Source organism: Macaca fascicularis, chromosome 3 (genome assembly GCF_037993035.2).
Source record: "Macaca fascicularis isolate 582-1 chromosome 3, T2T-MFA8v1.1".
Taxonomy (NCBI): Eukaryota; Metazoa; Chordata; class Mammalia; order Primates; family Cercopithecidae; genus Macaca; species Macaca fascicularis.
The window spans coordinates 52,928,425-52,952,368 of record NC_088377.1 but is presented as its reverse complement, the minus strand read 5'-3'; the positions used below and the strand labels follow the sequence as shown (position 1 = coordinate 52,952,368).

The following is a 23,944-nucleotide window of genomic DNA, read 5'->3' as shown; positions in this document are numbered from 1 at the left end:
GCAGGAGAGATTTTGGGTTGGTAGGTTAGTAGGGGTGGGAACTGGCTCTAGCCTTATCACTCTCTGCCTGCACCGGCTCACCCAAGACCCGCTGTCTGGGATCATCTCCTCTCCATCCCCCTACTATATAATTTTTTATATTTTATTTTATTATTATTTTTTTGAGACAGGGTCTTGCTCTGTCGCCCAGGCTGGAGTGCAGTGGTACGATCTTGGCTCACTGTAAGCTCTGCTTCCCAGGCTCCAGTGATTCTCCTGCCTCAGCCTCCCAAGTAGCTGGGATTACAGGTGCCCACCACGTCTGGCTAATTTTTGCTTTTTTTTTTTTTTTTAGTAGAGACCGGGTTTCACCATGTTGACCAGACTGGTCTTGAACTCCTGACCTCAAGTGATCCGCCCACCTAGGCTTCGCAAAGTGCTGGGATTACAGGCGTGAGCCACTGCGCCCAGCCAATCTCCCCTATTATAGCCAGAGCAGCTTTCTCAACACAACATGCCCCCACCTAGCAACCAGGTGTGGCACCCCGTGGCCTCAACCCTGAGCTCAGCCTGGCACTGTCCCCAACCTTACAGCTTGCCCCTTTGCCCAGTACATCTGTGGTCCTAGAGTACCCTCTCCAGTCCCAGTCTCCTGTCCTCGTGTGGACATGGGCTCCGGGAGTCCCCACTGCTAGACAGACAGCCCTCTCTAGATCTGGACAGAGCTGAGGACTACATAGCAGAGCTGGCCACCCCTACCTCCAAGTGGGAACTGCCCGGCACCCCCTAGGACACCTCCAAGGCCAGCAGCACCTGAGAAGAGGCAGGTGGGGTCAGGACAAGCACCCCCATCTGGAAGAGGCCCTGATATCCCTGCTGGGTTCTGGGGTAAGGGATGTCCCAGACAAGATCTTCAGGGGTAGGGGGAGCCAGAGGGAGGCCTGAGCTGGGCTGGGGGAGGGTGGTGATGGGCATAGCAGGGGGTGCAGGCCACTGGCAGGAAGGCCTCAGAGGGGAACTCACCGTATTTAGCTGCTTTGGCGGCTGCAGCTGGAGACACACCTGGGGAGATGAGGCACATGATAGCTCAGGAATGCCACCTGTCAGGCCCTGTCTCCTTTTTTTTTTTTTTTTTTGAGGCAGTCTCGCTCTGTCGCCCAGGCTGGAGTGCAGTGGCGTGATCTCGGCTCACTGCAACCTCAGCCTCCCAGGTTCAAGCGATTCTCCTGCCTCTGCTTCCTAAGTAGCTGGAATTACAGGCACCCACCACCGTGCCTGGCTAATTTTTGTATTTTTAGTAGAGACAGGTTTCACCATGTTGGCCAGGCTGGTCTTGAACTCCTGACCTCAGGTGATCCACCTGCCTTGGCCTCCCAAAATGCTGAGATTACAGGTGTGAGCCACCGCACCTGGCTGGGCCCTGTCTTCTGACCTACTCACCCTTTACCGTCTGCCCACGGACTCATCCTCCCAGTAGCTATCCCCCCATCTTTCCTTCATCTGTCTAGGGTCTTGCTCTGTTGCCCAGGCTGGAATGTAGTGGCTCGATCACAGCTCACTGCAGCCCTGAACTCCCAGGTTCAAGTGATCTTCCTGCCTCAGCCTCCCAAGTAGCTGAAACTACAGGCACACACCACGCCCGGCTAAGTTTTAAATATTTCGTAGACTTGGGGGTGGGGTGGGGAGGGTCTTGCTATGTTGTCTAGGCTGGTCTCAAACTCCTGGCCTCAAGCAATCCACCTACCTAAGCCTCCCAAAGTGTTGGGATTACAGGCATGAGCCACCATGCCTGGCCCCAAAAGTCCTTAATTGTTAAGCTCCTCTTGTGTGTGTGGGCTTGTGGAACTCACAGGAAGAGCTGTGCAGGCCGGTTTAGAGGGGGAGACACAATGACAGCCCAAGAAAGGGGGAAACGGCCACGCAAAGTCGGCCACGATGGCGGAGACTTAGGGAAAGCAATTTCTTTCTCTTTTTTGTTTTTTGAGACGGAGTCTCGCTCTGTCGCCCAGGCTGGAGTGCAGTGGCCGGATCTCAGCTCACCACAAGCTCCACCTCCCAGGTTTACACCATTCTCCTGCCTCAGCCTCCCGAGTAGCTGGGACTACAGGTGCCTGCCACCGTGCCCGGCTAATTTTTTTGTATTTTTAGTAGAGACGGGGTTTCACCGAGTTACCCAGGATGGTCTCGATCTCCTGACCTCGTGATCCACCTGCCTTGGCCTCCCAAAGTGCTGGGATTATAGGTGTGAGCCACCGCTCTTGGCCAGGGAAAGCAATTTCTCTCCAAGCTTTGATTTCTTTCTTGGAGAATGGGCAACTCCCACCGCAGTGGTCATGTGGGTTGAAAGAGAGAGGAGAGGGAGAGGATTGGGACCCTGGCAGCCAGGGATAGCCCCAGCTCCCATTTGCCACATTTTTTGTTTTTATTTTGTTTTGAGATGAGGTCTTGCTCTGTTGCCCAGGCTGGAGTGCAGCAGCACGATCTCGGCTCACTGCAACCTCCGCCTCCTGGGTTCAAGCGATTCTCCTGTCTCAGGCTCCTGAGTAGCTGGGATTACAGGCATGCATCACCATGCCCGGCTCATTTTTATATTTTTAGTAGAGACATTGGTGGAGTTGCTGGAGCCCATGTTGGCCAGGCTGGTCTCGAACTCCTGACCTCAGGTGATCCACCCACCTCTGCCTCCCAAAGTGCTGGGATTATAGGCATGAGCCACCATACCTGGCCTCTTTGCTTTTTTCTTTTTTTTTTTTTTTTTATAACAGGGTCTCACTTTTGCTGTACAGGCTGGAATGCAGTGGTACCATCTCAGCTCACTGCAGCCTCCGCCTCCTGGGCTCAAGAGATCCTCTGGCCTCAGCCTCCCAAGTAGCTGGGAATACAGGCGCCCACCACCACGCCCGGCTAACTTTTGTATTTTTGGTAAAGATGAGGTTTCACCATGTCACACAGGCTGGTCTCAAACTCCTGACCTCAGGTGATCCGCCCGCCTTGGCCTACTAGAGTGCTGGGACTGTAGGTGTGAGCCACCGCACCTGGCCGAGAGGACGTCTTGAGCAAAGATATGGCAGGGCTGGGAAAGAAAGTCTCTGTCTCTGTCTCCATCTCTGTCTCTCACACACACACTCCACGCACTCACTGATTCAGAACAACTCTTACCTCCAAGGCCCCCAACACCTGGGACGGCTCCAAGCCCTCCGACTCCGAGTCCTCCGACTCCGAGTCCAGCAGGTCCCCCTAGGCCTGTGGAGAGAGCTCAGCATTGGACTCTGCCGGTCAGAAAGGTGGGACTGAAGCCTCAGCCTGCGGAGGGTGGAGGTGTCCTCTGGGGACCCAGGTGGAGCCTGAGCTCTCCCGGCCTTCGATGGCACAGTGGAGCCAGGAGGTGTCTGGGGCTGGAAGTCTGAGTCTACAGTGCCTGGTCAGAGGCTCCTCCCATACCCTGGGGGCCTGGGGGTCTGGCAGCAGCTCCCACCTCCACCCAGTGCTCACCAAACTGGGCGGCTTTGGCAGCAGCTTTGGCTGCAGCAGCTGCGGCGGCGGGTCCGGCTCCTGGGAATACAGACCGAGTTCAGGGAGGGACTCAGTACTGATTAGCCTCTCTCCCCAGCCAGCCCCTCCTGGGGTTTCAACTCACCCACCACACCGCCTGGGATGCCTACTCCACCGAGAGCCCCGACCCCTCCAAGGGCCCCAGGCACTCCTGCTCCTGCGTGGAGAGGAAAGAAGATGAGTGGCCCATTTCTGAACAATGGGTCTCCCTGCCCCAGGAACAACAACACAAGCAGACAGGTGGCAGGGGCCATGTGACACAGGGGAGGAGCAGCGGACAGGAAGTCCAGTCCTTGTTTTGTTTTGTTTTGAGATGGGGTTTTGCTCTGTCACCCTGGTTGGGGTGCGGTAGTACAATCAGTTCATTGCAGCCTCCGACTCCTGGGCTCAAGCGATCCTCCTGCCTTAGCCTCCCGAAGGTGTGAGCCGCTGTGCCTAGCCTTAAAAGTTCCATTGTAGGCCGGGTGCGGTGGCTCACGCCTGTAATCCCAGCACTTTGGGAGGCTGAGACTAGTGGATCACCTGAGGTCAGGAGTTTGAGACCAGCCTGGCCAACATGGTGAAACCCGGTCTCTACTAAAAATACAAAAATTAGCCAGGCGTGGTGGTGCGTGCCTGTAATCCCAGCTATTTGGAAGACTGAAGCAGGAGGATCGCTTGAACCTGGGAGGTGGAGGCTGCAGTGAGCTGAGATCGTACCACTGCACTCCAGCCTGGGCGACAGAGCAAGACTGTCAAAACAAACAAACAAACAATGGCAATAGTATCTACAGCAGGCACTTAACATTCTGAGTGCTTCACACTTAGCAGCCCATTTTTTATGCATTGCAGCAGGAAAGGTAGGCACTATTGTCATTCCCATTTTGCAGATGAGAATGCTGAGGTAGAGCAGAGGTTAAGCAGTGTGCTCAGGGCTTCAGGGGCAGGAAGTGGCTGGGGAGCCTGTGCCCTTCGTGGCTCCGCCACGTGACGTCACTCTGTTTCCCTGGCAATGTCTGTTGACTCAGGCCTGCCAAGCAGTCAGCAGTGAGCAGGGGAGGAGGCAGGGCCGCTGGGGGTCAGGGCTGAAGAAGCCAGGATTTTCCGAGGTAGAAACTGGCCCCAAGTGGACCTGCCCGGTCGGTTGGTGGATCCCTGGGGGAGTCTTCTACCTCCCCCTAACTCTGCTCACAGGAGGCCAGGAATGCAGGGGCTACAGACAGCATGGGTCTGGCCAGGTGGGGCTGCCAGAGTGCCAAGCGCAGAGGCTGTGGGACTGCCACGTCCTCTGGGCTGGCTCGTGGCGGGAGCAGTCCTGCTGGCAGGACAGGAAGGCAGGCGGGGGGCCGGGGGTGCCCAGATGAGGAATACCAGTTCTTCTGCTCGGGCCAGAGAGCTAGGGTGGAGGCAGAGACTGTCCAGACTCCTCATACCCACAGCAGGCCCAGCCCCTTCCTGGACGTAGGGACTATGAAACTGTCAGGGTCAGAGCGGGCTTAGGGACGGTGGAATTACCTCCTGGGGGGCAACTGGGATTTCAAGGGTGTTTTTGGTGGTCACAGGGGTTGAAGGCACCACAAGCATTTAGTGGGCAGGGGCCAGGTTTTTAAACTGTCATAAATGTGTCCTAGAAACTGCCTTTTTTTTTTTTTTTGGAGACAGAGTCTTGCTCTGTCGTTCAGGTTGGAGTGCAGTGGCGTGATCTCGGCTCACTGCAGCCTCCATCTCCTGGGTTCAAGTGATTCTCCTGCCTCAGCTTCCCGAGTAGCTGGGATTATAGGTGCGCACCACCACGCCTGGCTAATTTTTGTATTTTTAGTGGAAATAGGGTTTAACCATATTGGTGAGGCTGGTCTGGAACTCCTGACCTCAGGTGATCTGCCTGCCTCGGCCTCCCAAAGTACTGGGATTATAGACGTGAGCCAACATGCCCGGCCGAAACTGCCTTTTTCTATCGTGACCACCCGAGTCCTGTGCTGTCAGGGATGGTGTAGTGGCAAGGGAGCCACAAGTGGTTGTGGGGTGCACTCACCATATTTGGCTGCTTTAGCGGCAGCCAGGGCTCCAGGTACTGGGGAGAAAGAAAAGTCGGGGGGTGGTCAGCAGCTGAGCTCTGTGCCTGGGAGTTCTACCGCCTCCTCTAGGGAGCCCTCCCTGACCTCCTTGGCCTTTTGCTTCCTCAAAGCCCTGAAGCTGTACAGGCACAGAGCTTTAGGGCTGAACAGTGCCTCTGCCTTCCATCTGGCCCCTCCTTCTCTCCTCAGGCCTAGCATGGCCTGCCTGAGGCTGGGGACAGAGTGGGGCTCAGTAACCAGCTGGTGAAGATCTGGAGTTCCTAGTGGCCCCCTGGCCACAGAGCACTGCTGAAGGGGAGCCACGCTGATCTACCTGCTCCTTCCCTGGGTGGAGGGCGAGCTTTTTCTCAGTCTGCAGCCCTGCCACCCTCTACTGAGGAGGCAGATACTCTGCAATTGGGCAGCCTGGGGTCTCTTGGCCTGGTCTGCCCTCCTCCCGCTGTCCATTACCCCCAGATACTTAGGAGAACCTAACGAGGATTTTACTATGCACCCCTGGGTGGTGAGGGGGTGCTGGGGAGGTGCTGGGAGTAGGAGGGATCTCGTTCCCTGAGCTCAGGGGACAGGCTCCGCCTAACCCCTAGAAGCCCCCTCACCCGCACCTGCCCCGAAGCCAGGAACACCAGCACCAACTCCAAGTCCAGGAACGCCGACACCAACTCCAAGTCCAGGAACGCCGACACCAACTCCAAGTCCAGGAACAGCACCAAGCCCAGCTGCAGCTCCTGCAGACAGAGGGCAGTGGTGGTGACAGCAGGCAGGGAGCATGCTCCTGAGGAGGTGTCCTGCCCAGGGAGCTGAAACTAGTCCCAAAGGAAGGGGCCCAGATCCAAGCAGCAGCCTCTGCCCTGGCCATTGCTCCTAACCAGCTCTGGGCTCGCTGGGGAGAGGAGAGAAAGGTGGGCGAGGCACTCACGGAGCTGGGCTTTGGCGGCTGCCTTGGCAGCAGATTTCGCTGCCGCTGGGGTTCCCACTCCTGGAGGAGGAGAGAGGGGATTAGAGATGGAGGTGGGGCTGATGGAGGCTTCGGGGGCCCCTCAGGCTCACTGACTCATGAAACTCACCTGCAACTCCACCAGGGCCGATGCCAACGCCAGGAGCCACGCCAACGCCAGGAGCCACACCAACACCAGGAGCCACGCCAACGCCAGGAGCCACGCCAACGCCAGGAGCCACGCCAACTCCAGGAGCCACGCCAACGCCAGGAGCTACGCCGACACCAGGAACTAACCCTGTAAGATTGAGAAGAGCTGATCATTAACCAAGGCCCAATCAAAGAGGACAGAAGCTTATGGAAAGAGGGCTGGAGCCTCGGCCCTGGCATAGATTTGCTGTGTGACCATGGATCAGTTACTTTCCCTTGCTGGGCCTCAGCTTCCTCATCCCTAAAATGAAGTGTGTGCAGGCTCAGGAGTTCATAACCTTGTTTTTTTGGAGACAGAGTCTCACTCTGTCATCCAGGCTGGAGTGCAATGGTGCGATCTCAGCTCACTGCAACCACCAACTCCCGAGTTCAAGCAAGTCTCCTGCCTCAGCCTCCTGAGTAGCTGGGACTACAGGTGCACACCACCATGCCTGGCTAATTTTTTTGTATTTTTAGTAGAGACAAGGTTTCACCGTGTTGGCCAGGCTGGTCTTGAACTCCTGACCTCGGGTGATCCACCTGCCTCGATCTCCCAAAGCGCTGGGATTATAGCTGTGAGCTGCTGCATCTGGCCAGGAGTTCTTAACCTTTTCAGGGACAAGGACCCCTTGGAGATTTGAGGCTGATGGAGGCAGATTTACATTATATAAGGGGCTTTGTAAGACAGAAAGGCTTTGGGTTCAAACCTCAGCTCAGCCACCGTTTAGCTGTGCAACTGTAGGCAAGTTACTTAAGCTCTGGGAACCTCAGTTTCCACATCTGTAAAAGGGAAAAATAAACTCAACTCTATAAGATTGTTTGTAGGCCAGGCACGTTGGCTCATGCCTGTCATCCCAGCACTTTGAGAGGCCAACGTGAGAGGATTGCCTACAAATTTTTTTTCTTTTTTTTTTTTTTTGAGACGGAGTCTTGCTCTGTCGCCCAGGCTGGAGTGCAGTGGCTAGATCTTGGCTCACTGCAAGCTCCGCCTCCCGGGTTCACGCCATTCTCCTGCCTCAGCCTCCCGAGTAGCTGGGACTACAGGCGCCTGCCACCTCGCCTGGCTAGTTTTTTGTATTTTTTAGTAGAGATGGGGTTTCACCGGGTTAGCCAGGATGGTCTCGATCTCCTGACCTCGTGATCCGCCTGTCTCGGCCTCCCAAAGTGCTGGGATTACAGGCTTGAGCCACTGTGCCCGGCATCTTTTTTTTTTTTTTAAACTGGGCATGGTGGCACGTGCCTGTAGCCCCAGCTACTAGGGATACTAAGGGGGAAGAATCGCTTAAGTCAGGAGTTTGAGGCCTGTAGTGAGCTATGACAGCATCACTGCACTCCAGCCTGGGCGACAATGTGAGACCCTGTCTCAAATAAACATGTAATAAAGATTGCTGTGTGTGAGAATTTGGGGCTCAGCAGGCCTGCAGTTGAAATGCTGTCTGGCCTATTCAGCCTTAGAGATTCTGATCTGAACCTTTTAGCCCACAGGTCCCTAATGCCAAGGCCTACAGACCCCATGCCCAGGGCCTGATATACAGTTGAGCTCTACAGTTGGTGCTGCTACAATTTGCCATGTTCAGAAAAGTGTGGGCACCTGGGGCTACCAGGGTGGCCCTCAAATATAGCAAAAGATGGGGAACAAGAAGTACTGCAGGCTGGGCGTGGTGGCTCAAGCCTGTAATCCCAGCACTTTGGGAGGCAGAGGTGTGAGAATCGCTTGAGCCCAGGAGTTTGATACCAGCCTGATCACCATAGTGAGACTACTGTTGCTACAAAAAAATTAAAAAATGAGCCAGGCATGGTGGTGGGCACCTGTGGTCGCTGCTTGGGAGTTGGACGCAGGCAGATTGCTTGAGCCTGGCAGGTTGAGGCTGCAGTGAGCTATGATTGTGGCACTGTACCCCAGCCTGGGTGACAGAGCTAGACTTTATCTCAAGAAGAAGGAAGAAGAAGGAGAAGGAGAAGAAAGAAGAAGGAGAAGAAAGAAGAATGAGGAAAAGGAGGAGAAGAAAGGAGGAGGAAAAGAAAGAAGGAGGAGAAAGAAGAAGGAGAGAAGGAGAAGGAGGAGGAGGAGGAGAAGAAGAAGAAGAAGAAGGAGAAGAAGGAGGAGGAGGAGGAAGAAGAAGGAAGAAGAAGGAGGAAGAAGAAAGGAGAAGAAGAGAAAGAAGAAGGAGGAGGAGGAGAAGAAGAAGAAAGAAGAAGGAGAAGAAGAAGAAGGAGAAGAAAGGAGAAGCAGGAGGAGGAGAAGGAGAAGGAAAATAAGCAGGAGGAGAAGAGGAAGAAAGAAAAAGAAGAGGAAGGAGAAGAAGAACGAGAAGAAGGAGGAGGAGGGAGAAGGGGAAGGAGGAGGAGAAGAAAAGAAGAAGAAGGAAGAGGAGGAGGAGGAGCACAAGAAGGAGGAGAAAGAGAAGGAGAAGGGGGAGAACTGGAGTCCGTCACAGGGGAGCTGGAGCTCAGCATGAGGTCAGGTCCCTAATAGCCTGGGAGGCACCAGGGACTTTAGGAACAGGGAGGCTCACACTGCTAACCCTGCTTCCCTAATCAGAAACGTCACCCACACTCCTAGAGGTCATCAGTGGACCAAAAGCTCTAAGGAGGGCCCACCCCAGAACGTGGCAGCCTAAGGGGGGTGGAAAGGAACAGGGAGCTGGGCGGTCAGATCCCAGAGCAGGGCACATGAGAAGGCAGCGCTCCGTGAGCCGATGGCGGGTGTGAGGAGGACTTACCAAACTGGGCGGCTTTGGCGGCTGCTTTAGCAGCTGCAGCTGCTGGGGTCCCCACTCCTAGAGGTGTGAAGAGAAGGGGTGAGGGAGTGGTCTCTCGCACCCCTCCCTGCTTCCCATCTCTAGGCTCAGTCTTCCCGTTTGTAAAATGGTGCAGTCAACCTTGGTCAACTCCAGGGCCCCTTCCGTGAGACAAACTAAACCGGTCTCTGGGCTAGAGAACACAGCTCACCTGGCACTCCTCCCACGCCCGGCACACCTGGGACTACGCCTCCGGCACCTGGCACCAACCCACCCAGCACTCCTGCTCCTGCAGCACCTGGGGGAGTGGAGAACTTTCAGCCTCGCCCCTCCCAGTGCTCACTTCTTGGGGGAGCATGGGTGGGTGGGAGAATCGGGAGAAGAAGAGAACGGTTTCCTGGCACCTTCATTTCTTTTTATTTATTTATTTTTATTTTTGGAGTCGGAGTCTCCCTCTGTCACCCAGGCTGGAGTGCAATGGTGTAATCTCTGCTCACTGCAGCCTCTACCTCCCAGGTTCAAGTCATTCTCCTGCCTCAGCATCCCAAGTAGCTGGGACTATAGGTGCCTGCCACCATGCCCAGTTAATTTTTGTATTTTTCAGTAGATACACGGTTTCACCATGTTGGTCAGGCTGGTCTCGAACCCCTGGCCTCAAGGGATCCACCTGCCTCGGCCTCCCAAAGTGCTGGGATTACAGGCGTGAGCCACCCAGCCTGGCCAGGCACCTTCGGTTCTGGGGATGGGGGGTGGGGTGATGAGCAGGTCACCAACAGTCCTAACAGGAAGCATCTGAAAAGGACAGTAAGAGTGGAGTGTGGCTTTGGAAGATGGGGCAGGGGCCTCGTGACCTTGGTCCGGGCCATTTCAGTCCCGGAGGCCTGGGAGTCAGTTTGCCCTGAGGTTGGTCCTTGAGCCCCACAGGAAAGCAGGGCTTGGGGTCAGGCAGGGCAGGGGCACTTACCGTACTTGGCAGCCTTGGCGGCAGCTGCTGCCTGAGCTTCAGCTACAAGGAAATGAGAAAGAAAGAGACCCTCAGAAGCCTTGCCTGGGTCTCCTCCGAGCCGTGTTTAAAGCTCTTCTGCCCTGTAAGGCATGGACGACCTCGCTTCTCCCCCAACTCTTCCCTGAGCACATTCAAGCCCGATCTGCAGTCCCCACTGCCCCTGCAGAGCTGAGCAGACAAGAAGCCCCCATCTCTTCTCAACCCATGTCCCCAGATGTGACGAAGGCTCACGGGAAATGCCAGCTCCCGGGACACCTCCGACTCCGGGAACGCCTCCGACTCCGGGGATGCCTCCGACTCCGACACCATAGCCGGGAAAGCCCCCTGCTCCAACCCCAAAAGTAGGAATGCCTCCAACTCCGACTCCGGCCCTGGCCCCTGCAGAGGGAAGGGAGCCAAATGGAAAGGAAGCTCAGTGAGAGAGGCTGGGCAGGCTCTGAGGGATGTTGATGGACTGGGAAAGAGGATGCAAGTTTCCCCCAGGCCTTGTCCATAAAAGACAGAAAACTGGGATGCCTGGGTTCCCCGCAGCCTCCACCATGAAGCCTTTAAAAAAAAATTTTGGGCCAGGCACAGTGGCTTATGCCTGTAATCCTAACATTTTGGGAGGCTGAGGCAGGTGGATCACCTGAGGTCAGGAGTTCGAGACCAGCCTGGCCAATATGGTGAAACTCCATCTCTACTCAAAACACAAAATCAGCCAGGTGTGGTAGTGTGCACCTGTATCCCGTTTACATGGGAGGCTGAGGCAGGAGAATCACTTGAGCTGGGATCACGCCACTGCACTCCAGCCTGGGTGACAGAGTGAGACTTCGTCTCAAAAAAAAAAAATTTTTTTTTTTTGGCTGGGTGCGGTGGCTCATGCCCATAATCCCAGCACTTTGGGAGGCCGAGGCAAGTGGGTCATTTGAGGCCAGGAGTTTGAGACCAGCCTGGCCAACATGGCAAAGCCGTCTCTACTGAAAATACAAAAATTAGCCAGGCATGGTGACGTGCGTCTGTAATCCCAGCTTCTTGGGAGGCTGATGCATGAGAATTGCTTGAACCTGGGAGGCAGAGGTTGCAGTGAGCCAAAATCATGCTACTGCACTCCAGCCTGGGCAACAGAGTGAATCTCTATCTCAGAAAAAAAAAAAAAAAAGAAAAAAAGAAAAAAATTTTTAATTCATTTTTTATTTTTTGTAGAGATGGGGTCTTGCTATGTTGCCCAAGTTGGTCTCAAACTCCTGGCCTCAAGTGATCCTTCTGCCTTGACCTCCCAAGTAGCTGGAAAAAACAGGCACATGCCACTATGCCCAGCTAATTTTTACATTTTATGTAGAGACAGGGTCTTGCTATTTTGCCCATGCTGGTCTCTAATTCCCAGCCTCAAGCGATTCTCCTACCTTGGTCTCTCAAAATACTGGGATTACAGATGTGAGCCACTGCACCCAGCCCCGCCATGAAGCTTTTACGGACACTCTTCAGTCCTCCTCCGGCCCCTCTCCTCTCTGAGCACTTGGGGAAGCCCCCCTTTGTTGGATGCAGAGAGACTATTGGCAGAATCCCCAGACAGTTTTGGGCTCCTCTGAGAGGGCCTTGGCCAGAGCAGGGAGGGTCAGGGTCACTGTCCCCACTGGGAATGCCATCCTGGGACTTTCCCACCACTCAGCCCCGTGGCCCTGTGGTAGAAGACAAACGGGGGAGACATCGTCCTGAGGCCTGCCGGTGACTTGCTTGGTGACCCTGGGCAAGTCACTTCCCTTCTCTGGGCAAGAAGAGGAGAGTCCTTTAGTTCTGGTAAGTAGAGGTCAGGACAGTGAGGGGCAGAGCTGTCAGCATAGCACTCACCGTATTTGGCTGCCTTCGCAGCTGCCTTAGCAGCTGCAGCTGGTGACACAGCCCCTGGAGAGACCAAGAGGGACACAAATGCTCAGGAGAGATTGAAGGAGAGCTGCACAGTATGTATCCGTCTGTCTACCCATCTGTGTGTTGGGCCTTCTTCTTTTCACGCCAACATAGAGTTGGCTATATCTGCATTTATGCACTGATGATGTCCCCCACCTGCCCGTCTGTATACCCAGCCACCTCCATCATCCATCTACCCAATGACCCACCTCTATACCTGTCCATTTGTCTTTTTTTTTTTTTTTTTTTTTGAGACGGAGTCTCAGTCTTGTGGCCCAGGCTGGAGTGCAATAGTGTGATCTCAGCTCACTGCAATCTCTGCCTCCCCCGTTCAAGTAATTCTCCTGATCAGCCTCCCAAGTAACTGGGATTACAGGAGCCCACCACCACGCCTGGCTAATTTCTTTCTATTTTTAGTGGAGGCAGGGTTTCACCATATTGGCCAGGCTGGTCTCGAACTCCTGACCTCAGGTAATCTGCCCATCTTGGCCTCCCAAAGTGCTGAGATTACAGGTGTGAGCCACCCGCGCCCGGCTGTCCATTTGTCTGTCTATCCTTGGATCTCAATCCACCCACCCAACCACCTAACTCTCTGTTCACTCATCTATCTACCAGCTTATCCCATCTGCCTATCTATCCATTCATCTAACCTTCTATCCAACCATCCATTTTGCATTTGCCTGCCTACCCTTCCACCCACCCATCTATTCATCTACCCCTCCAACCATGTGCTCATTCATCCATCCATCTACCCATCCATCCATCTACCCATCCATCCACCCATTCTTTCATCCAGCCTCCCATCCATCCATCCCCCATCCATCTACCCATTCATCATCATTCTTCCATCCATCCTCCCATCCGTCCATGCCCCCATCCATCCACTCATCTATCCATCCGCCACCCATCCACCCACACATCCACTCACCTACTCATCTCTCCACCCATTCATCCACCCACTTATCCATCCATCCATCCATCCATCCATCCATCCATCCATCCATCCATCCACCCACGCATTCATACACCCATCTATCCATCCATTCATTCATCCACCCACCCATTCATCCATCTACCCACCCATTTATCCACTTATCCATCTATCAACCCACTTACCCTTCTATCCACCATAAACTGAACACCTACTCAGCTAAGGGCTAGGAATATGGAGTTGAAAAAGACACGATTCCTGCCCCCCCAGAGAACACTGATAACCGGAAGGTCAATTGGAAAATATGATACTGGTTAGAAGCTAATTAGCAGATTGGTATAACCCAAGGAAGAGAAGATGAGGGGATGAGATGTGGTCAAGGGTATGGGCAGATGGTTAAGGTGTTAGGGAGAATGCACAAATTTTGGCAATAGTCTCAATAGTTCTCTCTTACACACACACACACACACACACACACACACACACACACACACACACAGCCCAGCTCACCTGGAACCCCAGCACCTGGGACAACTGGAATGCCAGCTCCTGGGACACCAACACCTGGAATGCCAGCTCCTGGGACACCAACACCTGGAATGCCAGCTCCTGGGACACCAACTACTCCTGGGCCAAAGCCTGGCCCACCAGGCACTAAGCCTGCAGCAGCTCCTGTGGAAGAAAAAGCATTGTTTTCCTAACTTATGGGAACCTCAGAGGGCTCCAAGGGTGGTTAGTAGAGTATGGAAGTGACAGTTGGTCCTGAGTGCACGACTGCAGGTGGGTTGACATTTCCTCTGCATGGATCCAACTCATCAGAGAGATGCAGAGAGACTAAGAGGGTCCCTAAAGAGCTCTAGGGATTTGAATCTGTGGGCTGGAGGAGTGTGATCTCTTTCTTTTTCTTTTCTTTTCTTTTCTTTTTCCTTCCTTCCTTCCTTCCTTCCCCTTCCTTCCTTCCTTCCTTCCTTTCTTTCTTTTCTTTCTCTTTCTTTTTCTTTCTTTCTCTTTCTTTCCCTCCCTCCCTCTCTTTCTCTCTCTCTTTCTTTTTTCTTTCTTTCTTTCTCTTTCTTCCTTTCTTTCTTTCCTTCCTGCCTCTCTCTCTCCCTCCCTTCCTCCTTCCTTTCCCTTCCTCCTTCCCTTCCCTTTTCTTCCCTTCCCTTTTCTTCCCTTCCCTTTTCTTCCCTTCCCTTCCCTTCCCTTCCCTTCCCTTCCCTTCCCTTCCCTTCCCTTCCCTTTCCTTTCCCCTGTCTTTCTGTCTCTCTTTCCTTTTTTATTTGAACCAAATTCTCACTTACCCAGGCTGGAGTGCAGTGGCATGATCAGAGCTCACTGCAGCCTTGAACTACTGGGCTCAAGCCATCCTCCCACCTCAGCCTCGCAGGTAGCTGGGACCACAGGCATGTGCCACCATGCCTAGATAATTTTAAAATAGTTTTTGGAAAGATGGGGTCTCAGTATGTTGCTCAGGCTGGTCTCAAACTCCTGGTTTCAGCCTCCCAAATTGTTGGGATTACAGGCGTGAGCCACTGCGCATAGCTAGAATGTGATCTATTTCTAAAGCACAGTCAGAATTCCCTCCACTGGGCACCCACTTAGTTGATGCAGCAGACACCTGTGGGCCAGCCCTGGAGGGGATGGAGTCCGGGGAGCGAGGTCCCCTCTGCAGGGTCCCCTCCCTCTGCTGAGTTAATCAGGGCAAAACAATAGAGATGGCATCTCAGAGTGATCAGAAGGAGCAAAGGTAAGGAGGCATGAACAATGCGTATTTCGGAAGGGACAAAGACCAAGTCCATTTGGCTTTAGGGCTAGGGTCTCCGAGGTCCATGCAGGAGCCCGAGCTGTGGGCTTGCCACCCCGGGAGGCACTCACCGTACTTGGCTGCCTTAGCGGCTGCTGCTGCAGCTGCAGCTGCAGCTGGAGTCCCAGCACCTGAAAACACAGCCACAGAGGGTGAGGTCCTTGCCTTGTGGCCATCTCAAGGACACACCCACCCCCTGCTGGGACAGATGTTACCTGCGATGCCTCCAATTCCAGGAATTGCCCCAGGCACGCCAGGAACACCGCCCCCTCCAACACCAGGGAGGACTCCAGCACCTGTTGAGATGGGGACAGTGCAATGTACTTTCCCAAGGACCCTCCTGAGGACAGGTAGGATGGCCACTTAGACACTGGCATTTTCACCAGTGCGATCTCATCCAGGAATGGGGCCCAGGTGTCTCCAGATGGGCCTGTTTGGGGAGGCCCCCACCTGACTCTACTGTCAGGTTCCTTGACTCTCCCCCAAAGTGTCCATTTCAACACGCTCATTAAGGGACTTGCATGTTTTCAGACAAATCCCATTCTAATCACTGCCACATACTGAGAAACCACAAGTGGCCGCTCCCTGGGCCAGAGGGGCCCCTGCAGGAATGTTCAAGACTTCCTCTCCCTGTGTTCCGAAGATGCAGCCAAGTTTGTAATCCAAGCGCCTGGCCGCTTGGCTCTGGCAGCCCCTCACAGCCCCAATCTCCCGCTCCCACATTCCAGCCGTCCCACCAGCCGCTGGGGCCAAGGAGCCTCCGGTGCTGGGAGGGGGGCCTGCAGGGCTTCCGCTGGGAGGCCCAGCTCCAGGCTTCTCCCCACATTCCTGCCTCTCGGACTGGTGGGGAGATAAGGAAAGGGCTTCCCTGGGGCTGAGGATGAAGGAGGACTTCAGCCCTAGTGGTCTGACCCTGAGGTGGGCACTACCTGGGGCGGGGGACAGATGCCCACTCCACTCACTGCACGGGCACAGGAATACCACATTCCATCTGCAGCCATGCTAGCCAAGAGCTCACTGGCCTGAGCAGTGAGTTAAAATTTTTATAGTACACATTAAATTGATATATAACTATTAAATGTTTTAAATGCTTATATATGCATCACCTAAAATTATCTTTCTAACCACCATGGTACCCATTCCCTCTGCTTGGCCTCCTCTTTCCTGTTTTAACCACATAGTAAGCTCCATCTTTATTTTTTAAGGCCTGAATCACACATCACTTTCTCTGGGAAGCCCTTCCCCAGGTAGAAAAAAATGCCTCCCATTTCTTGACTCCCACAACAGTGGCTATATTCTCTACAAGAACTCTTGCTTGTTCCTGATCTCTGAGATGGATGTGTGGGAGGAGGCAGTGAGGGAGGGAAGGAAGCAGACATGGATGAACGCATGGAGGAATGAATGGATGAATGAATGAATGAATAAATGAAGGAATGGATGGATGGGTGCATGGATGCATGGAGGAATGAATGGATGCATGCATGCATGGAGAAATGGATGGGTGGGTGCATAGAGGAATGGACGGAGGTATGCGCGAAAGAATTGGCAGATGGATGGATGGATGGAAGAATTGATGGAGGGAGTGATGGATGGATGGACTGATGGATGAATAGATTGATGGATGGATGGATGGATATATGGATGAGTGGATGGATGGGTAAATGGATGGATGGATGAGTGGATGGATGGGTGGATGCATGGAGAAACGGATAGACGGGTGGATGGATGCATGGGTGAGTAGATGGATGGATGGATGAATGGATGGAAGGATGGATACATGCATGGAGAAATGGATGGATGGGTACATGGAGGAATGGACAGAGGGATGCATGGAAGAATGGGCAGATGGATGGATGGAGGTAGTGATGGATGGATGGATGAGTGGATGGATGGGTAAATGGATGGATGGATGAGTGGATGTATGAATGGATAGATGGATGCATGGAGGAATGGATGGATGAGTGGATGGATAGATGGAAGAATGGATGGAGGGATGAATTGATGGGTGGGTGGATGGATGGATGTATGGAGGAATGGATGAATGGATGCACGGAGGAACAGATGGTGGGTGGATGGATGGATGGATGGAAGGATGGATGCATGCATGGAGAGATGGAAGGATGGATGCATGCATGGAGAAATGGATGGATGGGTGCCTGGAGGAACGGATGGAGGGATAGATGGATGCATGGAGGAATGGTTGGATGGACAAATGGGTGCACGGAGGAATAGATGGATAGATGATGGATGGATGAATGGAGCGAGGGAGTGATGGATGGATAAATGGATGGATGGATGAGGGGATGGATGGATGGATGAGGGGATGGATGGATGGATGGATGGAGGGAGAGATGGATGGATGAATGAACAGGTGGATGAGTGGATGGATGGATGCATGGGTGGGTAGATGAGTAGATGAATGGATGGATGGATAGATGGATGCATGGAGGAATGGGAATGGATGGAGGGAGGGATAGATGGATGGATGAAAGGATGGCTGGATGAGTGGATGGATGGATAGATGGATGCATAGAGAAATGGATGGAAGGAGGGAGGGATGGAGAAAGTAATAGATGGATAGAAGGATAAATGGATGCATGGACGCATGGAAGAATGGTTGGAGGGAGGGATAGATAGATGGGTGGTGTTGAAAATTTTGAGTAAATGGGGATAAGTAGGGGCCACTTTGGTCATTCATCTATGAGGCAGGCTCTCAATAGTAATGGGAATGGAGAGGCTAGGGGGCTGGAGGCCACCAGGTGGGGACTCCAGGGGCACTCACCCAACTTTGCTGCCGCTTTAGCTGCCGCTGCTGCTGCTGCCTGGGGGCCAACCCCTGGGGGAGGGGAGCAGAGGGGAGAGACCTTGAAACAGTGCTCCTGTATCTCCAGAACCCACTTGTTTCCAGTCCCGAGAGAGCCAATCCACTGACATGCGGGTATATGTGGGGGCTTCAGACCTGGAAGAGGCTGATGGAGCTGCCCCACCCCTCCCCCAGGATCCTGCTGCAGGTTTGCACCAGGGTCTGGATGCAGGGTGGGCTGCTCTGCTTTCAGGAGAGAACCTCACCCACCCCAGGGCTCTGGAGCCCCGAAGATCAGTGATCCCTTGGCTGGAAGTAAGGTGAGGCTTTCCTTACCTGTCCCGGTTGGGTAACCAGCCTTGCCCGCTGCACCAGCCACTCCTCCGGGCCCATAGCCTGCAAAACAGAGAGGCTTGGTGGTTATTTGTGCAGACGTCACCACTGCTGCCCTCCCCCTCCCCCTGCCTTGCCCTCGGGGCCCAAGCTGTCCTGAGTCTGCACCTGTCACCCCTAGCTAGAGTGAAAACAAATACAAATACGTGTATGGAATTGTTCTATCCATTTTACAGATGAGGACAGAGGCTCAAAGAAGGAACACAGCTCACCTAAGGTCTCATTATTGATAGGTGGGAGGGCAGGGATGGAGACCCATGCTGAGTGCAAAGTCTATGCCCTTTCCTCCTGAGATTCCCACTCCAAGACCCCAACCCTGCCCCAGCGAGGTGCTCTCCTGGCCCAGGGCTGGAAGCACAGCACCCTTGCTAGGACCCTGGAGTGGGAAAGAGCTGGAAGCCCACAGTCTAGAAGGGTCTCACTCACCGTAAGGTAGTTTCCCTGTGCTGTAGGGCAGTCCATAGCCACCTGGAGAGAGGACAGAGCAAGCTCAGGGGCTTCCCCACGCCTTGCTAGGCTCCCACCAACCTGGGTGGACAGATCTGCCCCTACAGGTGCTGAGGCCTGAGACCTCCCACACCAGGGTCCTGAGCTGCTCCCAGGAGAGCAGAGGTGCTGGGTGGAGGAGGCAGAGGACACTTCTGCCCCTGGGGCCCAATGGAACACACATCCCCCTACAAATTCAAGCCCCATCATGTCCCTGGAGTCTTAGTATTTTCCTTACACCCCCTCCCCAGTGGAAAGCATCTCATTGTCTAAGCTGATTGCAGAGGTAGGGGCAGGAGCATGAGGGGGTGGATGTTAGAGGGATCTTTCCAATTAACCGTGTTCCTTTCTAACAGCATAATAGCTTCAGATCGGGGCTATGGGTCTCTGTACATGAGCGTGCGTGTGTGAGTCCAATATCTGCAGACGACTTTCCCAAGCTCTCCTTGGCTGGTGACCATAAAGAGGCTTCAATACCCCTTCCCTGCCACCAGAGACACCTGTACCCAGGCTGACTTCTGTGCAGGGAGGCGCAGTGAGTGGTGCATTTTTTCTTTTTCTTCTTGTTTTATTTTTTTGGAGACAGAGTCTCACTCTGTCACCCAGGCTGGAGTGCAGTGGCGTGATCTCAGCTCACCGCAACCTCCACATTTCGGGTTCAAGAGATTCTCCTGTCTCAGCCTCCCCAGTACCTGGGATTACAGGTCTGCACTATCACACCTGGCTAATTTTTGTATTTTTAGTAGGGACGGGGTTTCGCCATGTTGGCCAGGCTGGTCTTGAACTCCTGACCTCAAGTGATCTGCCCGCCTTGGCCTCCCAAAGCGCTGGGATTACAGGCATGAACCACCGCACCTGGCCGAGTGGTGCATCTTGAATCATCCCTCTGACTTACCGGGCAGCTTGGGGGCCTTGATGGGGTACCCCAGTGGGACTCCAGGTTGCTGTACCCCAAAGGGTCCAACTCCTGTGGGATTAAAGAGAGCAAGTTCTGGTCCCAGCAGCCCCTTTCAAACCCTCCTCCACCCACTCCACTTTCTGCTCAGACAGAAGGAGCTTGCTACAGCATCCAGAAACCATCCTGCTTCGCAGGACTCCCTGAATCTCCATCATGGGTCAGTTGAGAAACTCCCAGCAACAGGCCACTTCCTCCAGGAAGCTACGGGATTCTCTCCCTCCTGGGGCCTGGGCCCCAGTTCAGGCCTGCAGCCCTTGGCACAGGCTGGCGGGTTTTCTGGACTCCTTTGGACTTTGGGCTGCTATGCCAGCAGAGGCAGCAGGCCTGGGATGGGTGCCACTTGGTGCTACAGCCACTGCAAGGCCTGGCGCAGCAGGCATGGGGGAAATTGGGCAGGTTTGGATAGGATCTTGGGTGCCCCAGCCCCTCCCGAGGTAAGAGCGTCTGCCTGGCTGGCCACCCTGCTTCTCCCACCAGCCTTGCCTCACCTGGGATTCCAGCAAAAGCTCCACCTACACCTGTAATGATAAAAAGCTGTCACTGCAGCCCTGGCACTGTGGACACTGGGCCAGACAGTACCAAGGGGCCAGGAGGCCCAAGGAATGGCCAGTTCTTCCCAGACCAGTCCTCGCATGCTGCCCTCACATGAACTCTGGGGTTTCTTTTTTCGGAGACAGAGATTCGCTCTTGTCGCCCAGGTTGGGGTGCAACAAGATCGCAATCTCAACTCTCCGCTTCCCAGGTTCCAGCGATTCTCCTGCCTCAGCCTCCCAAGTAGCTGGGATTACAGGTGCAGGCCACCACACCCAGCTAATTTTTGTATTATTAGTAGAGACGGGACTTCACTATGTTGGTCAGGCTGACCTCAGGTGATCCACCCACCTCGGCCTCCCAAAGTGCTGGGATTACAGGTATAAGCCACCACGCCCAGTCTTTTTTTTTTTTTTTGAGATGGAGTCTTGTTCTGTTGCCCAGGCTGGAGTGCAGTGGCATGATCTCGGCTCACTGCAGTCTCCGCCTCCCAGGTTCAAGCAATTCTCCTGCCTCAGCTACCTGACTAGCTGAGATTACAGACATGCACCACGACACCTGGCTAATTTTTGTATTTTTAGTAGAGACGAGGTTTTACCATGTTGGCCAGACTGCTCTTGAAATTCTGACCTCATGTGATCTGCCTGACTTGGCCTCCCAAAATGCTGGGATTACAGGCATGAGCCACCGCACCTGGTTTTCTTTTCTTTTTCTTATTTGTTTTGTTTTGTTTTGTTTGGGAACAGGGTCTCTCTATTGCCCAGGCTGGAGTGCAGGGGCATGATCTCGGCTCATTGCAACCTCTGCCTCCCGGGTTCGAGCAATTCTCCTGCCTCAGCTCCCAAGTAGCTGGGACTACAGGTGCCCGCCACCACACCCGGCTAATTTTTGTATTTTTAGTAGTGATGAGGTTTCACCATATTGGCCAGGCTGCTCTCGAACTTCTCACCTCAAGTGATCCGCCCACCTCGGCTTCCCAAAGTGCTGGGATTACAGGCATGAGCCACTGCATCTGGCCCTCTTTTCTTTCTTTTTTTTTTTTGAGTGGGGAACAGGGTCTCTTTCTGTTGCCCAGGCTGGAGTGTAGTGGTGTGATCATAGTTCACGACAAACTTGATCTCCTGGGCTCAAGAGATCCTCCTGTCTCAGCCTCCTGAGTAGTTGGGACCGCAGGTGTGTGTGACCACGTCTGGCTAATTTTTTAATCATGTTTTTGTAGAGATAAGGTCTTGCTATGTTGCCCAGGCTGGTCTTGAACTCCTGGGCCCAAGCGATCCTCCCAGCTCACCCTCCCAAAACACTGGGATTACAGGTGTGAGCTATTGCGCCCAGCCACAGTCTGGTGTTTCTCAGCACTAGGCTGCCCAGGGCTGGAACCTAAAAGGTGTCACCCAGAGGGCCCTGAGCCAGTCCAGGATCCCACCCCATTTCACACCCAGGGCCAGAAGGTGGTGGGAGAGTCCCCACCATCAGCTCTCTGTCCAGACAGCTGCATACCTGGAGCCTTGGGCTTAACTCCTGCTCCGGTGGGAACTCCAGGGAGCACCCCCACACCGGGGAACCGAGCTCCTGCCGGGGGACAAAGCAGTGAGCAGAGGAAGGCAGGCCTTGCAGGCCCTGCTGGGAACCCCTCCCCTCCTCAGGTCCCCCAGCTGACCTCCCTTGGGACCGACTGTCAGTGACAGGCACGGCTCACGGGGTGGGTGGAGAAAGGACCTGTTTAGTGCTGACTTTCCTTCCCTGTCTGGCTCAAGGTCAGAAGATCTGAGTTTTAATCCTATTTCCCAGCCATGTGAGCTTGTGCCTCAGTCAGCCTCATCTCTATGCTGGAGTTAATCACAAAAGCCGTCCCGACTACCCTCCGCAAAAAGGGTAAAGAGAGGGACAGCGGCTGGGTGGTGCCACTTGCCCGTAGACCAGGGAGGCCCATGCTCTCTGGGGCTCTCGTTCACAACCCAGGCCCCCAAAGCAGCCATCCAGCTACAGCTGGGACCATGCCAGCGTCTTCCACCTCTCCCGTCTCCCCTGGGGCTGGGCAGCCTTGGCTCTCGGCGTAGCAGAGGAGAGAGGGAGGAAGGGCCACTCTGTCAGCAAATCCCACAGAACAGCCTAAATCTGGGCTTTTGGGGGAATTCAGGAGGTCACATGTTGGGTGAGGTGGTCAGGCCCTGGCAGGGGAAAGGAGGGTGAGGGGCAGCTCTTTAGGATCTCCTGCAGGGCAGACTCATTGGGTGGCCCCCTGGTGACTCACAGCTTTTGGGAAACAGCTGGTCACTCTGGGGTCTGTCCTTGGGGGCCCGCCTCTGGCTGTGATGATGATCTGTGCCTGGGATCAGGACTTGGGTGGGGTGCAGGAAGGATGATTGACCTTTAGGGGATGGACAGACTGCCAGGGACCTTATGTCTGTTAGCCTGAGCTTTGGTGTTTGGGGAAATGGCTCAGGTCAGGACCCAGGGCTTCTGGTGGCCTCTGCTTTTCGGGGAGGCGAGGGGAGTACTAGGGAGGTTGAGGGGGCTGCTTTTCTGTTTCTTTTTCTTTTTCTTTGTTCTGAGACAGGGTCTTGCTCTGTCACCCGGGCTGCAGTGCAGTGGTGCCATCATAGCTCAATGCAGCCTGGACCTCCTGGGCTCAAGCAATCCTCCCACCTCAGCCTCCCGAGTAGCTGGGACTACAGGTGCACACCACCATGCCTGGCTAAATTTTTTTGTAGAGACGAGGGTCTTACTATGTTGCCCAGACTGGTCTCAAACTCCTGGCCTCAAGCCATCCTCCCGCCTCAGTCTCCCAAAACAACGGGATTACAGGCGTGAGCCACTGCGTCCTGGCTGCTTTCTTCCTATACAGTCCCTGTTTCCCTCCTTGCCCTCACCTGTGCCTGGGAGCACTCCACCTGGGTATACACCTGGCAGCCCCACACCTGTGGCCAAAAGAAAGCAAAGTTATGAGCAGTAGCTCAGCCTCCAGGGATTCCCTCCCCGGCCCTCCCCACCCAGGCAGCTCCAAGGCCCTCAAACCCACAGCCCCTTGCCCGACAGGGGCAGCCAGGGACAGACGTGGGGTGGCCACAACCCTCCTCCCACGAGTTTCGGAAGTCATCTGCAAACTCTTCGGTGTGTGGATTTATCTCTGTCTCCTGGAGCCTGTTTACATGGCTGGGCCAGCCCACCTCTGGCTAACAGCTTCCAGATGTCCCTCCCTGCTGTGTAGACTCAGGCAGTCTTTTGTTTAACCTGAAGTCACTTCCTAAAGGGCTTGGTTCGGCAGAACGAGTACCAGATGGGGAGTCAGAGGACACGGGGCTCCCCTAGCTCTGTCAGGACTTGCTGCAAGCCCTTCCACACTGACTCGCCTCTTTGAGCCTCAGTTTCCCCATCTGTCGCCCGACAGCCTGCCACAGAGCCCGTCTCTTTCTACCCCAGGATCCTGGGAGAAGGGCCCAGGGAGTAGGCCAGGCCCCTCCTCCCCAGTTCACAGATGCAGGCACCACACTTTGGGCCTGGCTAGTTCCTCTGCCCGACTGAAGCCAGGCCCTGCCCGCCCCTCCCTGCCCTCTGCCCCTCCCTGCCCTCTGTCCTCCAGCCCCAGGGACTCCGCACTGACCCGGCACTTTCCCAGGCTTCACTCCGGCTCCAGGCTGAGGAACCACCGCACCTGGTACAGAAGGGGCCACATCAGAGTTGGCTCCACCCAGGCCTGCA

General features: G+C 54.5%; 1 protein-coding gene across 50 annotated transcripts in view; it reads right to left on the bottom strand.

The window, feature by feature from the left end:
• ELN (elastin) overlaps positions 1-23,944 on the bottom strand; it is a 44,338-nt gene that overhangs the window by 5,642 nt on the left and 14,752 nt on the right. For 5 of the 50 annotated variants that reach the window (XM_045389692.3, XM_045389696.3, XM_045389700.3 and 2 more), the window contains 25 exons: positions 23,847-23,897; positions 23,116-23,163; positions 21,743-21,814; positions 20,203-20,232; positions 19,652-19,723; positions 18,697-18,738; positions 18,214-18,273; positions 17,857-17,910; positions 15,290-15,370; positions 15,146-15,205; positions 13,784-13,945; positions 12,286-12,339; positions 10,687-10,833; positions 10,414-10,455; positions 9,661-9,747; positions 9,432-9,488; positions 6,650-6,817; positions 6,502-6,561; positions 6,188-6,310; positions 5,543-5,581; positions 3,617-3,688; positions 3,472-3,531; positions 3,139-3,222; positions 1,003-1,041; positions 739-792 (listed from right to left, as the gene is read on the bottom strand). In XM_045389692.3, coding sequence (XP_045245627.2) covers positions 739-792; positions 1,003-1,041; positions 3,139-3,222; positions 3,472-3,531; positions 3,617-3,688; positions 5,543-5,581; positions 6,188-6,310; positions 6,502-6,561; positions 6,650-6,817; positions 9,432-9,488; positions 9,661-9,747; positions 10,414-10,455; positions 10,687-10,833; positions 12,286-12,339; positions 13,784-13,945; positions 15,146-15,205; positions 15,290-15,370; positions 17,857-17,910; positions 18,214-18,273; positions 18,697-18,738; positions 19,652-19,723; positions 20,203-20,232; positions 21,743-21,814; positions 23,116-23,163; positions 23,847-23,897 — 1,818 coding nt within the window. The remainder of the gene's footprint in view (positions 1-738; positions 793-1,002; positions 1,042-3,138; positions 3,223-3,471; positions 3,532-3,616; positions 3,689-5,542; positions 5,582-6,187; positions 6,311-6,501; positions 6,562-6,649; positions 6,818-9,431; positions 9,489-9,660; positions 9,748-10,413; positions 10,456-10,686; positions 10,834-12,285; positions 12,340-13,783; positions 13,946-15,145; positions 15,206-15,289; positions 15,371-17,856; positions 17,911-18,213; positions 18,274-18,696; positions 18,739-19,651; positions 19,724-20,202; positions 20,233-21,742; positions 21,815-23,115; positions 23,164-23,846; positions 23,898-23,944) is intronic. The other 45 variants (XM_045389693.3, XM_074034734.1, XM_074034732.1 and 42 more) reach the window with 28 other exon arrangements.